General features: G+C 29.9%; 1 protein-coding gene across 1 annotated transcript; it reads right to left on the reverse strand.

Annotated features, from left to right (window-relative positions):
* Window positions 1–7,287: 7,287 nt before the first annotated feature.
* Window positions 7,288–8,058, reverse strand: LOC111418645 (flexible cuticle protein 12-like). Its single transcript, XM_023051266.2, has 3 exons — window positions 7,926–8,058; window positions 7,752–7,867; window positions 7,288–7,696 (listed from the first exon to the last, which is right to left on the reverse strand). The coding sequence occupies exons 1-3, from the start codon at window positions 7,932–7,934 to the stop codon at window positions 7,510–7,512; spliced, it is 312 nt and encodes a 103-aa protein (XP_022907034.1). The 5' UTR covers window positions 7,935–8,058; the 3' UTR covers window positions 7,288–7,509.
* Between the last annotated feature and the right edge of the window lie 5,884 nt (window positions 8,059–13,942).

A 13,942-nucleotide genomic window follows, 5' to 3' on the forward strand; every position in this document is an offset into this window, starting at 1 on the left:
TTTTAAAAATTCGTATAAAATCCAGTTCTTGGAATATAACTATGAAAATTTCCCAAAGTGTTAATAAAAGTGTCTTCTTTCCAATGAACCAACGCGTTTTGAAAAATAGTTTTTAGTTTTTGAGAAAACAATATTTGAAGTTTTAATAAAATTTTCGATGTTGCAATTTTTATCGATAACTTACAAAATTCGCTATAAAATATATGTATTCGCTATATAATGTGGCATAAATAGCCAAGTCAATCTTTTTGCTTCTGCTTTCCATAAAACATTTTTAAATAGTTCCCGTTTTTGCATCAATAATGCATCATTTCAAACCCAAAACTATTTTTTTAGAACAGTTTCTTTATAGTTTATTCCAATTCGTTATAATTCTAAAAGTCTTTTTTCCCAAACTTTAACATTATCGAAATCCAATTAAGTTCTGTTACATAATCTGTTATAGAGAACATCACCAATCGTTCTGACCTTTTCCTTAAAATACAACCTGAACCTGTTGTCAAAAATGACCAATTGAAGAGTCAGTTTATTTCGTCAATAACCTACAACGTAAACCAATTATCCTTCAAACGAATTAGAAAGAATTGATCGGTTTATTGGTAACATTTAAACCATAAATTAAAAAAAAATAAATGTTAACAAAATGATGTCATTCAACATTTACAAAATTTTCTTCATTCTTAGAAATCAAGTTTAGTGGCAAATAACTTTTATACATTCATTACTTTCTCTCATTGAATAATAAAAAGTGTTTCATAATTGGAAATGAAGATGAGACCTTGCTGGTTGTACGAGAAGCTTTTTGTAAGATGATGATGATGCTTTCTGTTACCGGAGGTAATAAGCAGTAATCTGTCTGTAGGTGAAGAAAGTGAAATGGCGCAAAATGAAACGAGTTCATTCATCGTGCAAACTGTGAACGTCGACGACGTCGTTATGTTGTTGCGTTTATAAATAGCAGAACGGCGCGATTACTCTCGATGTAGAGCAGACGAGAAGGCAACCTTCTCGATTTCATTGAACTTGGCCTTCTTTCACGCTTGTTTATGACCAACTCAACCGATATAAGTACACCACTTACGAAATACTTCCTTATTTACTTTAATAATAACAAGACAAAAAATAAAAACGTTATTTTTATTTACAAATATTTATCATTTTTTTTTGAATAGATTTAAAATCCATAAACACTTATTAGTTCTATGACTTCTATGGGAGGAAACCAATTACCGAAAAAGAAAACGAATCTGAAGAATCGGGTAATTAAAAATTGTTGTTTCTTTTTTAATCTAAAGGTGCCATCATCGAAATGGTTTTAAACGACTCTCATAATTTTTTTTTGAATCGTTTGCGAGGTCGGGTCGAAAATCGCGAAACAATGACGCTTTGTTTTGGCATTTGGTATGGAGAGAGAGAAATGCCGCCGATCGTTCGTTTCTCATAACCTTGCAAACGTTCCATAGAGTTACATGCAAGAAGAACCATCCTATTAACCAATCTGGAGAGGAATGCCGCTTCTCTTTGATTGTGGGTTAGGGTCGATCCTACAAATTTACAAACCAATAGATCTTATACATACTATATAATCGCTTTCTTTTCGAATTAAATCGTGCTATAATTAGAACTAATTCTAACTACTCTAGTAGATTAGAATGAATAATTTTCCGTTACTCAAGTTATTATACTCACTGTATTACATTCTTTATTACTGGGGTTGTTGAAGTTGTCAACATCAACAAACATTAGCATATTAGGGGTAATTTACATGAATTGTATAATAATTTGGTGTAATGACCTCTCCATTGTGTACCTATATAATATTTATAGCAATTTCTGCTTTTGAACGTGAAACAATTTTCAACAAGCTCAATTTAACCCTAAAGTTGTACAGGAAGTGTGGTTAATAATATTGATCGTGTCAGATTTAATAATATTGATATAGAAATTGAAGTAGCTTCAATGTTATTGACCCTATGTATGCATATCCGCTTTTCAAAGTCTCACATATCAAATTATGTTAAGATAAATAATTCCTTGTCCCTTAATAAATTTTAATTTTAATATACAATGATAAATTACATTTACTTTCTACTTAACAGAAAGTTTTATGAAATTATTTTGGTGACAGCATTAATAAAAATAGAAAAAAATCATACTTGGAATAATTGTAGATGCGTGTTAAAGTAATAAGGTCTTCACCAACGCTGCTTGAACGATTCTCTCTTTGTAATGATTCAATCGCATTCGTACTTACTCAATATAGTTACGAACATCATCGACATGAATCATAGTAAGTGATAATCGAGAGGCATTAAGGTACAACCATGGTTTGTATCAAGATGGGCTTCGAAATAGTGTCAAGAATTGCAGGCCGATTATAAAATTAATAACACTAAGCCAAGTCACCTTAATATTTAGCTTTCGGTAAATCTTTTCAGTAATTTTACTTGTATGAAGACACTGTTAGGCAATACACGATAATTTGCCAAGTTAATATCTGATGAAAAGCACATATACAATCCTTTGATTTTATTTGGTTCTCGTATAAGTTCTCTAAATTCAATATCAAGTGGGTTCTATGTGTCTTTAATCAGGAAATCTTTAGCTTAATATAACTGCCAACTGTTAGCGCTACCAACATTTAGCCAACATTTTACCAACATTTAGCCCTACTCAGCGTGCACGTGTAGCATTTTGCCACATACCCGAGATAGTTACTAAACCCGCAGCTCTTGAAAGATAGTCGACTACTTAGAGTCATAATGGCCAGAAAGATAGAAAGAGATTTTCTGAACATTATGAAATGTTTAACTGTGAACAAAGATGAAATGGACACTGGAGTTACTACAGTGAAATGCGACCATGATAGAAGAAGCTACAAACGTCAAAATAAATATTATTAATTAGCCTTAATCAAAATACCAAATCCTAAGAATTGATAATGAAGGATTATACAAAAAAAGTTATCAGATCCCTAACTTCTTGTATTAATTCTAAGAATAATCACTTGAGGTAAACATTTAACAAAATTAATATTATCCTCATCATAGATATGGCAGTGTAAACACCCTTGTTTTGCAATTAAACGTAGCTTAGCTTAGATTGTGTATAACGAATGTACAAGTTAAGACAAGTGTCTAGTGTCACATAATACTTGTGGCATTATCAGTTTTTTTGAATCCTTAAATTCAAAACCTTTATATTAAATTTTTGGCTAAATCTGTCAAAGCGATACGCCAAATTGCGTAACTGGAAATAGTACTTTATCCTGAAGATGCAGCGTAATATGATAATACTTATATAAAAATTATAACAGAGTTGAGCATAGGCCACTCCATTATTCTAATCTATAGTTGCCATATAGAGATGCGAGTTGGGTGTAGACAGTTACTTAGAATCTTAATTTCTACAAACTAATGTTGATTCCCCCAATAACGTCGACCTTTTGATATTATTGGGCTAAAATCTTGTCTTTATGGTCAACCTGAACACGGTGACTACCACATCTCTTGTCTCTTGGATGATGTAGTAGATTAATGCGATGGCTTTGTACGTCGAGGTTATGGTGTTACTACCGATAATTTCTTTACAAGTATACGAAATTCCGCAGGCAATGTTGCCCAATAAAAATAAACCAGAAAAATCCTCTGTTTTTGCTTTCACCAATGATATAGCATTGACTTCTTACGTACCTAAGAAAGGTAAATCAGTGATAGTACTCAGCACTGAGCGTCATGATAATAAAATAGGAAATGAGGATAATCATTTCAAGCCGAACATTATAGAACATTACAACAGCTGTAAAGGCGCAGTAGATACTATGGATAAGATGGTAAATGAATATTCAGTGAAAAGAGGAACGAAAAGATGACCCTTTGTATTATTTCAAAATATTTTGGACGTTGCAGCTTATATAATTTTGACAACTAAAAATCCAGAACTAAAAAAGAATGACTACAGAAGAACTTTTTTATTAGAACTTGGACAAGAACTCATAAAGCCTAATGCCGCTAAAAGACTACAGGAGAAGCACTTATCTAAAAGAATTGTGGAGGCGATCCGTATCTTAGTGGAGGAAACTCAAAACCAATAGATTTCAGTCCCATCTTCATCGGCATATCCAAAACGCTGTACGATATGCCCAAAAAAAGCTGATAAAAGGACTTGTCATAAATGCAAAAAATATGTTTGTTCTAATCATTGCCTGGTTTCAAAAAAAATAATTTGTACCATTTGTCAAGAGAAGGAAAACGTTCGTTAAAACATTTTAATTTTCTAGTTTGATTTAAAAGACTTTTTTGGTTTATCATTTTAGTTGTTTATAACTATTAAATAAGTGTTGTTAATGTTTTATGATTTTTCTTATTAATTTTGTCATACATCAAATAATTTTCTTGGGATCCATCCCTCATCGGACTTCGTGAAATTTTAGACACTAAAATCTCCGTACCAGAAAGGTTAAACACATCATTGAGTTTACCATATGCTTAGTTCACAGGTTGTCTTTTGTGATTTTAATTTCGTGGCCAAGATAGGTGCACTTATCCACTCGTTTAATTTCCTTTCCTTCCATCACAATGTTTTCACTGAACCAGATTGGTCATAAATTTTGTTTTAGAAATATTGATTTTTGATAGTATGTCTGGTTCCGGATCTAACTTCATATTCTTATCCGACCGACTTTTGTACTGCAGCTCGTAAAACTACTTCACAGCCCTCAGTATTTCTTCCCTATTCGCTATTATTCTTCCTTGTTTGTTTCTAATTTTAGTTATCTCTCTTCTCCCAATACCTAGCCTTCTGCTCAAGACCTTTAAACTTTTATTTACTGTATAATTTGTTTGATCTTCTCTTTATTATAAGTTCTAATATTCTTCCTTATGGCCCTCGACACCCACTTATTAATCTCTTTTATTTTTAGAGTGGTGGTCGATTTTTCACCTCTCATCTCGTTTCTTCGTTGCATCGGTTGTACTGTAGTTTGACTGATTTTTTCGACTTTTTTTGGCAGTAGCTCTTTTGACCCTTTTGCATGGCTGTAACTATCGAATCATTAAGAGTATCAATGTTTTGGTGCGGATCCAGGTTTTCCAATATGTTCATAATGCATTGTTGGAATTCTGTTTATATCTTTTGGGTAAGCCCAGATTTTATTCACACATTTATCTTCGACTATTTGCCTCTTGTCTGTTATTATAAAATCTATTTCATTTCTAGTGCAACCGTCTTCACCTTCCCAGTCCATCTTCTGTTGGGTTTTTGTTGAAAAAGCGATTCATTTGAAAAAGATTATTTTGCCGCAAGAAACCCAACAGGATTTCACCGCCATCGTTTCTGCCCTCGAGTATTATTCACTATAAACACTTAAAATTTGTTATAACCTAATTTCAAACGTTCTTTTAGAACCTCTAAAAATGTGTTTTCTTAACACCATGCCGTTTCGGAGAAAACACTTTCTCATTTTTAATCTTGTGTTCAATAAATCTCAAATTAAACCGGTGATTTTTAAAATTTTATATAAAATAAAGTGATCACTCCATAAGCTTATAATTTGTTACAACCTAACCTCAAACGTTTCTTTGAAACCTCGAAAAGTATCATTTCTTAATTCCTAACGGTTTTGGAGAAAATAATTTTTTTCTTTAACCACATATTTAACAAACGTCAATATACAGGGTGATTCACATAAGAACCGACACAGAGCAGGGACATGTAGAGAACAATAAATTAAGATGATTTAACGCAACTTATCTCTATACTAAGTTGTACCCCTGAGGAGTTATAGGCCTTCAAAGTTGGGTCTTAAATGTTTAAAACATTGAATATCTTCGTAATACATTAAGCTAGTAAAACCAAATTTGATATACGTTATGAGTGTACCAAGGGTATTAATTAGTAGCAAGTTGAGACCAATTGAGGCATTCCAAAGGGTTGATTAAGGGTGATGGTCTCCTAAATTTTGACAGATTTTTTTAACCCTTTGGTGGATTTAATGCATTATTACCTCATTTCAAGTGGAATTTAATTCTAAAACTTTCTTTACTCTTATTATTTTTTAAAAAACATTGTCGTTTTCATAAAAAACTCAAATAACTAAAGACACGTATTTCGTTAATGCTACTTAAAAACATCGAAAATCCAGAAGTCGGCTGTGAAATTATACGTCAAACTTGACAAATAGGTTATAAAACCTTGTTGTCAAATAACTTTATAACCTATTTGTCAAGTTTGACGTACAATTTCATAGCCGACTACTGAATTTTCGCTTATTTTAAGTAAAATTACGAAATAAGTGCCTTTAGTTATTTCAGTTTTTTATGAAAACGACAAAGTTTTTTAAAAAATAATAAGAGTAAGAAAAGTTTTAGAATTAAATTCCACATGAAATGAAGTAGTAATTTATTAAATCCGCCAAAAGGTTAAAAAAATCTGTCAAAATGTATGGTACCATCACACTTAATCAACCCTTTGAAATGCCTGAATTGAGTTCAATTTGCTACCAATTAATACCCTTGGTACACTCATAACGTGTACCAAATTTGGTTCTTCTAGCTTAATTTATTACGAAGATATTGAACTTTTTAAAAATTTAAGAGCCAACTTTGAAGGCCTATAACACCTCAGGTGTACAACTTATTGTTAGTATAGAGGTAAATTACTTTTAATCATCTTAATTTATTGTCCTCTACATGTCCCTGCTCTGTGTCGGTTCTTATGTGAATCACCCTGTATATTTTAATTACATACAAAATTAAACTAAAACTAGAAGTAACACTACACCTAGGTCTAGTTCTAAGTTTAGTGTTAGTTTTAGTGATAGTGCTAGTGTCAGTTCTAGTTTTAATTAACACAGGCCTCGAAAGTCTTCGTACTTACAAAATGAATTGTTTATGCTAAACCCTTAAAATTTGTTATAACCTAATCTCAATTACTACTATTTACTACTATCCATCAGAAACTGGGAGTCTGCTGACCATACAATACGTTGTTGTCTTTCGTATTTTTTGACTGAAGCAACAGCAAGACATTTTTGTTGACGATATCAGTACCAGTCCGAAAAAGTTGAGTGTAGACAACTCTAGTTAATTTTTAACCTTCACCTCCACCAAAATATATCATCTCCAATTTCGAACTTGATCTATACAATAAAGATTTAGAAAGTAGTGATTGGGCATTAAATTATCTTTTTAAGATTTTTTTTAGTTTTTGTTAATCAATGTAATAAAACTCAATCAAGGTATTTTTGATATCAAGGTATTTTCAAAGCTATAAAATTAAACCAAAAAATTCATCCTCACACATATTTTATTTTTTTAGAAAACATATAGTACAAAATTTATATACACACACATAAATATATCGGGAAAACGTTTTTGATAAATTTCGTCAATTATTTTTTAACTTCAAAAAGATACCAAAATCGTTTTCCCGTTCGCGGTTCCTTTTTAATTTGAAATCTTTTTTAAAAAAACCGTCGGAAATGGCAGCGTGGATTATTGTTTTCGTCTTTTAAGCGGGAATGTGAGCACCTTGTGGTTGGAAACCGTTTTCATCAGCAACGTACGTCACTGTGTACGTAACACCATCGGGACCAACGTATTTGAATTGACCACGAACGGAAATTGATTCGTTATCGGTTCCAGCATTTTGAAGACTTCCTTGTTCATCAGCAGCAATTCCATTACTTGTTTCATAGCTAATAGAGAGATGTAATGATTAAATTTTGTTAAAAAAGATTTTATGTAACCTACGCAAATTTGTAACCATCAACTCCAATATTATCTAATTCGCTTCTTACTACCACGGCATCTTTATCAGCACTTTGTGGGGCGGCATAAGCCAAAGCAAAAAGAGCACACAAAATAACCTTAAAAGAAAAATTTCGATAAATATGTAAGTTATCGATTTTCTTTTGAAGATCTTACCACTTTCATGTTGAATTGAGGTGTGTTTATGTAAATTGTTCTAATCACTACAAGAAGTCACTTAGACTAGAAGCTGATGTGAGTGTTGTGATGGAACTGTAAAGTATCGTTGGTGGTTCGATCTTTTATACCCACGACCTCCCTGTATAATACGTAGTTGGAAATATCGGTAGGCACACCATTCTTATTGGCATTTTGCCACCACTCTTCGGAGGTCGGAGTCGTCGTCGTCGTTCGGGGTCTTCTTCTTCTTTTTCAACCTCATCGATCGCGTAACGCGTTTGTTAGCCGATGAGTAAAGTTAGCAGAAAAAAAGTCGTGCGAAATCAAATGTGTAACAATCCCGGAAATGACCTTTTAGGTCGTTAAGGTTTTTTTAGAAATTTATTTCATAATGATATTTATAAATGAATTAAACATCTTTTCTCATCCCTACCATTTTTTTTATCATAAAAAATTTGTGTATATATTTTTTTATATAATTTTTTAACTCGTACAAAGGTCGTTTTATGAAAATTTTTGACATTTAGTTGCGAAACGCTCAGTGACCAATCACGTGAATTATGCCGAGAGAGAATCGTTAACATTTCTGAATAGTTGACGAAGAGAATTTTATTAAAGCGTCAATTTTAAATTAAAAGGAGCGAGATGGATGAAATAACAAATTATACACTTATTCCTTTTAAATAAACCGCAAAAAACAACTTTTACATCGAGTCTTAGGTTTTGCTTATTGATATTTTCTTTTTTAAACTGAAATGTTACCCTCAAAAACCACAAAATAAAGGATAGTTGTAATTTCAGTATCAATTACTCAATTTAACAGATGATTTATTGCGTGCTGTTAATAAATAATTATTAAAATAAAAAGATACAGTGAAGCCTTGATATAACGGATCTCGTTAGAACGGATTTCGAATATAACGGACAAAATATTATTAATTCATACTAGTAATATTTAAATATAATTTAATGTTAGTGGTCATAGATAAAATCCAACTCGGGATATTTCCCAAGCTGATCTATTCTAGAGGTGTTAACTTGATACTTGTACCTATTACTTTGGAACAAGTATTTGTATGTTGTTTCTTGCAACAGTTACTAAATTTAAAAAATAACGTACTAAATAATTGTTTTATAAACTTCAACCATTCCTTCTCAACGTTAGTTATTATTTTATTAAAAAAAATCATCCAATTTCGATATTTTGTAATTTATGCTGTATCACTAGAAACAGGTGATAGATAAATATGAAATAATACTGGATTATGATTTGTTAATGCATTAGGAATATTTCTTATTCATAACGTGTTTCTCCATCAGTTTTAGTATTTACGTTACAGTTGATTTTGTTAAGAAAAATCGTTCAATTTTGATGTTTTATGATTTATGCTATATCACTAGAAACTGGTAATGAATAAATATGAAATTAGTATGGATTATGATTTATTGATGCATTAGGAATAATTTTTATTTGTAACGTCATTCTCTATCAGTTTTAGTACTTACGTTATAGTTGATTTTATTAAGAAAAATCATTCAATTATGATAGTTTGTGATTTATGATATATCACTAGAAACTGGTGATAGATAAATATGAAATAAGTATGGATTATGATTTATTGATGCATTAGGAATATTTTTTATTCTAACATCTTTCTCCATCAGTTTTAGTTTTTACGTTGTAGATGATTTTATTAAGAAAACTCGTCCAATTTTGACATTTTATGATTTATGCTATATCACTGGAAACTGGTGATAGATAAATACGAAATAAATATGGATTATGATTTCTTGATGCATTAGGAATATTTTTTATTCATAACGTCTTTCTGTATCAGTTTTAGTACCAACACTATAGTTGATTTTATAAAAAAACTCGTCCAATTTTGACATTTTATGATTTATGCTATATCATTAGAAACTGGTGATAAATGAATATGATGTAAGTATGAATTATGATTTCTTGATGCATTAAGAATATTTTTTATTCATAACGTCTTTCTCCAACTGTTTTAGTACTTATATTACAGTTAGATTTGTTAAGAAAAATCATCAATTTTTGACATTTTATGATTTATACTATATCACTAGAAACTGGTGATAGATAAATATGAAATAAGTATGGATTATGATTTCTTGATGCATTAGAAAAGTTTTTTATTCATAACGTCTATATCCATAAGTTCTAGTACTTACACTACACCTAGTTGATTTTATAAAAAAACTTGTCCAATTTTGACATTTTATGATTTATGCTATATCACTAGAAACTGGTGATACATAAATATGACATAAATATGGATTATGTTTTATTGATGCATTGGGAATATTTTTTATTTATAACATCCTTCTCAATCAGTTTTAGTATTTACGTTATAGTTGATTTTATTAAGAAAACTCGTCCAATTTTGGCATTTTATGATTTATGCTATATCACTACAAACTGGTGATAGATAAATAGGAAATAAATATGGATTATGATTTCTTGATGCATTAGGAATATTTTTTATTCATAACGTCTTTCTGCATCAGTTTTAGTACTAACACTATAATTGATTTTATAAAAAAACTCGTCCAATTTTGACATTTTATAATTTATGCTATATCATTAGAAACTAGTGATAGATGTATATGATGTAAGTATGGATTATGATTTCTTGATGCATTAAGAATATTTTTTATTCATAACGTCTTTCTCCAACTGTTTTAGTACTTATATTACAGTTGGATTTGTTAAGAAAAATCATCAATTTTTGACATTTTATGATTTATGCTATATCACTAGAAACTGGTGATAGATAAATATGAAATAAGTATGGATTACGATTTATTGATGCATTAGGAATATTTTTTATTCTAACATCTTTCTCCATCAGTTTTAGTATTTACGTTATAGATGATTTTATTAAGGAAACTCGTCCAATTTTGGCATTTTATGATTTATGCTATATCACTAGAAACTGGTGATAGATAAATACGAAATAAATATGGATTATGATTTCTTGATGCATTAGGAATATTTTTATTCATAACGTCTTTCTGCATCAGTTTTAGTACTAACACTATAATTGATTTTATAAAAAAACTCGTCCAATTTTGACATTTTATGATTTATGCTATATCATTAGAAACTGGTGATAGATGAATATGATGTAAGTATGGATTATGATTTCTTGATACATTAGGAATACTTTTTATTCATAACGTCTTTCTCCAACTGTTTTAGTACTTATATTACAATTGGATTTGTTAAGAAAAATCATCAATTTTTGACATTTTATGATTCATACTATATCACTAGAAACTGGTGATAGATAAATATGAAATAAGTATGGATTATGATTTATTGATGCATTAGGAATATTTTTTATTCTAACATCTTTCTCCGTCAGTTTTAGTATTTACGTTGTAGATGATTTTATTAAGAAAACTCGTCCAATTTTGACATTTTATGATTTATGCTATATCACTAGAAACTGGTGATGGATAACTACGAAATAAGTATGGATTATGATTTCTTGATGCATTAGGAATATTTTTTATTCATAACGTCTTTCTGTATCAGTTTTAGTACTTACACTATAGTTGATTTTATAAAAAAACTCGTCCAATTTTGACATTTTATGATTTATGCTATATCACTACAAAACTGGTGATGGATAAATACGAAATAAGTATGGATTATGATTTCTTCATGCATTAGGAATATTTTTTATTCATAACGTGTCTCTCCAACTGTTTTAGTACTTATATTACACTTGCATTTGTTAAGAAAAATCATAAATTTTTGACATTTTATGATTTATGCTACTGGTGGTAGATAATATATGAAGTAAGTATGGATTATGATTTCTTGATGCATTAGGAATATCTTTTAATCATAAAGTCTTTCTTCATCTGTTTTAGTACTTATGTTACAGTTGATTTTGTTAAGAAAAATCGTTCAATTTCGATATTTTGTTATTTAGGCTATATCACTAGAAACTGGTAATAAATAAATATAAAATAAGCGTGGATTATGATTTATTGATGCATTAGGAATACTTTTTACTCATAACGTCTTTCTCTATCACTTTTAGTTCTTACGTTACAGTTGATTTTATTAAGGAAAAACGTTCAATTTTAACATTTTGTGATTGATTTTGTAGTTCTAGTTTTCATTGTTATTCAGCGCGAGATTGTTGTATATTTTTATTAAACTAAAAGTATAAGTAGCTAACAAAAAAACGCAACGGTATGGATAGTTATTCGAATCTGTGTTTATGCACACAAATTAATTATTGATTTATTCATTCAGTTAAAATTGAAAATTAAAAAAAAAATTTTTCATCTTCTCCGTTGTATCGAGGTTTTACTAATAAAAAATACCCATTTAAATGGCGTTTGAAAAGGAATATTTGTAATAAGATGAAACAAAGAGTCTTGAAAGTAATTTTCTACTGATAAAAAGAAAAATTAAGATAATTACAAATTGTAATTTGTTGCCGTGAAGAGCTTTGATTAAAATTTGCCGAACAACAAAGGGAATTAAATCCAATCGAAAATAATTTTAAATTGAATGTGATTAAATTTTCTTAACAAGATAAAAAATAATAATAAAAATTAAATGTTTAAGGAGTCTTTAAGCAGTCATTAAAAAAAAGGAGAATAGGTCCACTTTCTGAAAACGAAGACTTTTATCTCATCCGGTTAAATGTTCAATAACCATATCGGGTATCGTTAATTGGTGGACCGAATCGTTAAAAATTGGCCACATTCGATCGTAATGAAAATGCCATTCCCCATTACAACCTGTGCACTGACCATGAAACGCTTCCACGGTCGACGAAACTTTTATAAAAAGAACTCGCAGAAATCATTTGTATAAAACCAAAATGATGGATTTCGTTTCTTCAAAATTTCTAATACGTTTTTCTTATTACTTTATTTTTTCTTATTTGTTTGGAGTTCAAATTGTACATTGGACTTTATCTTTATCGAAAATTTGGTTTCAACGTTATCCGATTTTATTTTTACTCATTACAATTCGTTTAAGGAATCATTACAACTCTTAAATCTGGAGTTTATAACTAATATATTTTTAACAATTTGTCTCTCATTAAATTTTACGATTAAATTTTTTTCTCTAAGCTCTATCCACAACGTATTTTAAGTACTCTTACTTCTTACTTCATTTACGATCAATAGCTGTAATTAGGAACAGCTATAATAATTAGAAATTCGTTACATCACTAATTAAATAAGTTAAGAACAGTTAATACAGAAACTACACCAAACGAAATTTACAGCTATAATGCTCCTTTAACATGTCGTCGTGCAGTGTACTCTAAATAAAAGTATAGAAAATATTTATAACAGATTTTTTTAAATAATCAATTTTCTAAAATAACGTTTTTGTGGCTTTTCGTGTAAAGTTAAAATGTCAACGAGTGTGACCGTCCTTTTGTAATAAATAATTTATTCAATGATGCGCATTCTAAGAGCCCGAGAATGTCGTAGAACGTGCACCAGACAAATCCGTAATGAAGAAGTTGCGTGAAGGTAACAATATACTCGTATCGTTTAACTCCCACGATTTTCCGATTTAAAAACAATAAAGAATAATTTTAATTCCGATCGTTTAAATTCCACTTTGAGGGTGTTGCTAAATAATGATGATCGTAAAACTGATTTTATAAAGGAAGGTTTAAACTTATTAACATATAGCTCAATATCATCTTCGAATATATGATGAATTGATTAGAAGAGACAGAAGCTTATGGCCGGAACTAAATTGTTTATAAAATTAGAGAGCATAGTTAAAATTGTCATTAAATTATTGACCTCTTTAGCTAGAGATACATTGTCAGTATTATAAAATTGCTCCTAGCTGTTTTAAATAAAGTTATAACATCAAAAAATAAAATACACTACGTGCCAAAAAAAAATGGCAACACCTCGAAAAAGATGAGTCAATAAACTGGAATCTTAATAAAATAACTGGATGCATGTAAAAAGTTGGTGATATATGTAGT

This window comes from Onthophagus taurus, chromosome 6, assembly GCF_036711975.1.
Source record: "Onthophagus taurus isolate NC chromosome 6, IU_Otau_3.0, whole genome shotgun sequence".
Taxonomy (NCBI): Eukaryota; Metazoa; Arthropoda; class Insecta; order Coleoptera; family Scarabaeidae; genus Onthophagus; species Onthophagus taurus.

Coding starts and splice junctions, on each gene's coding strand:
- LOC111418645 (XM_023051266.2), bottom strand. Junction 7,697..7,751: donor GTTGATGGTTACAAATTTGC/GTAGGTTACATA, acceptor TCTCTCTATTAG/CTATGAAACAAGTAATGGAA.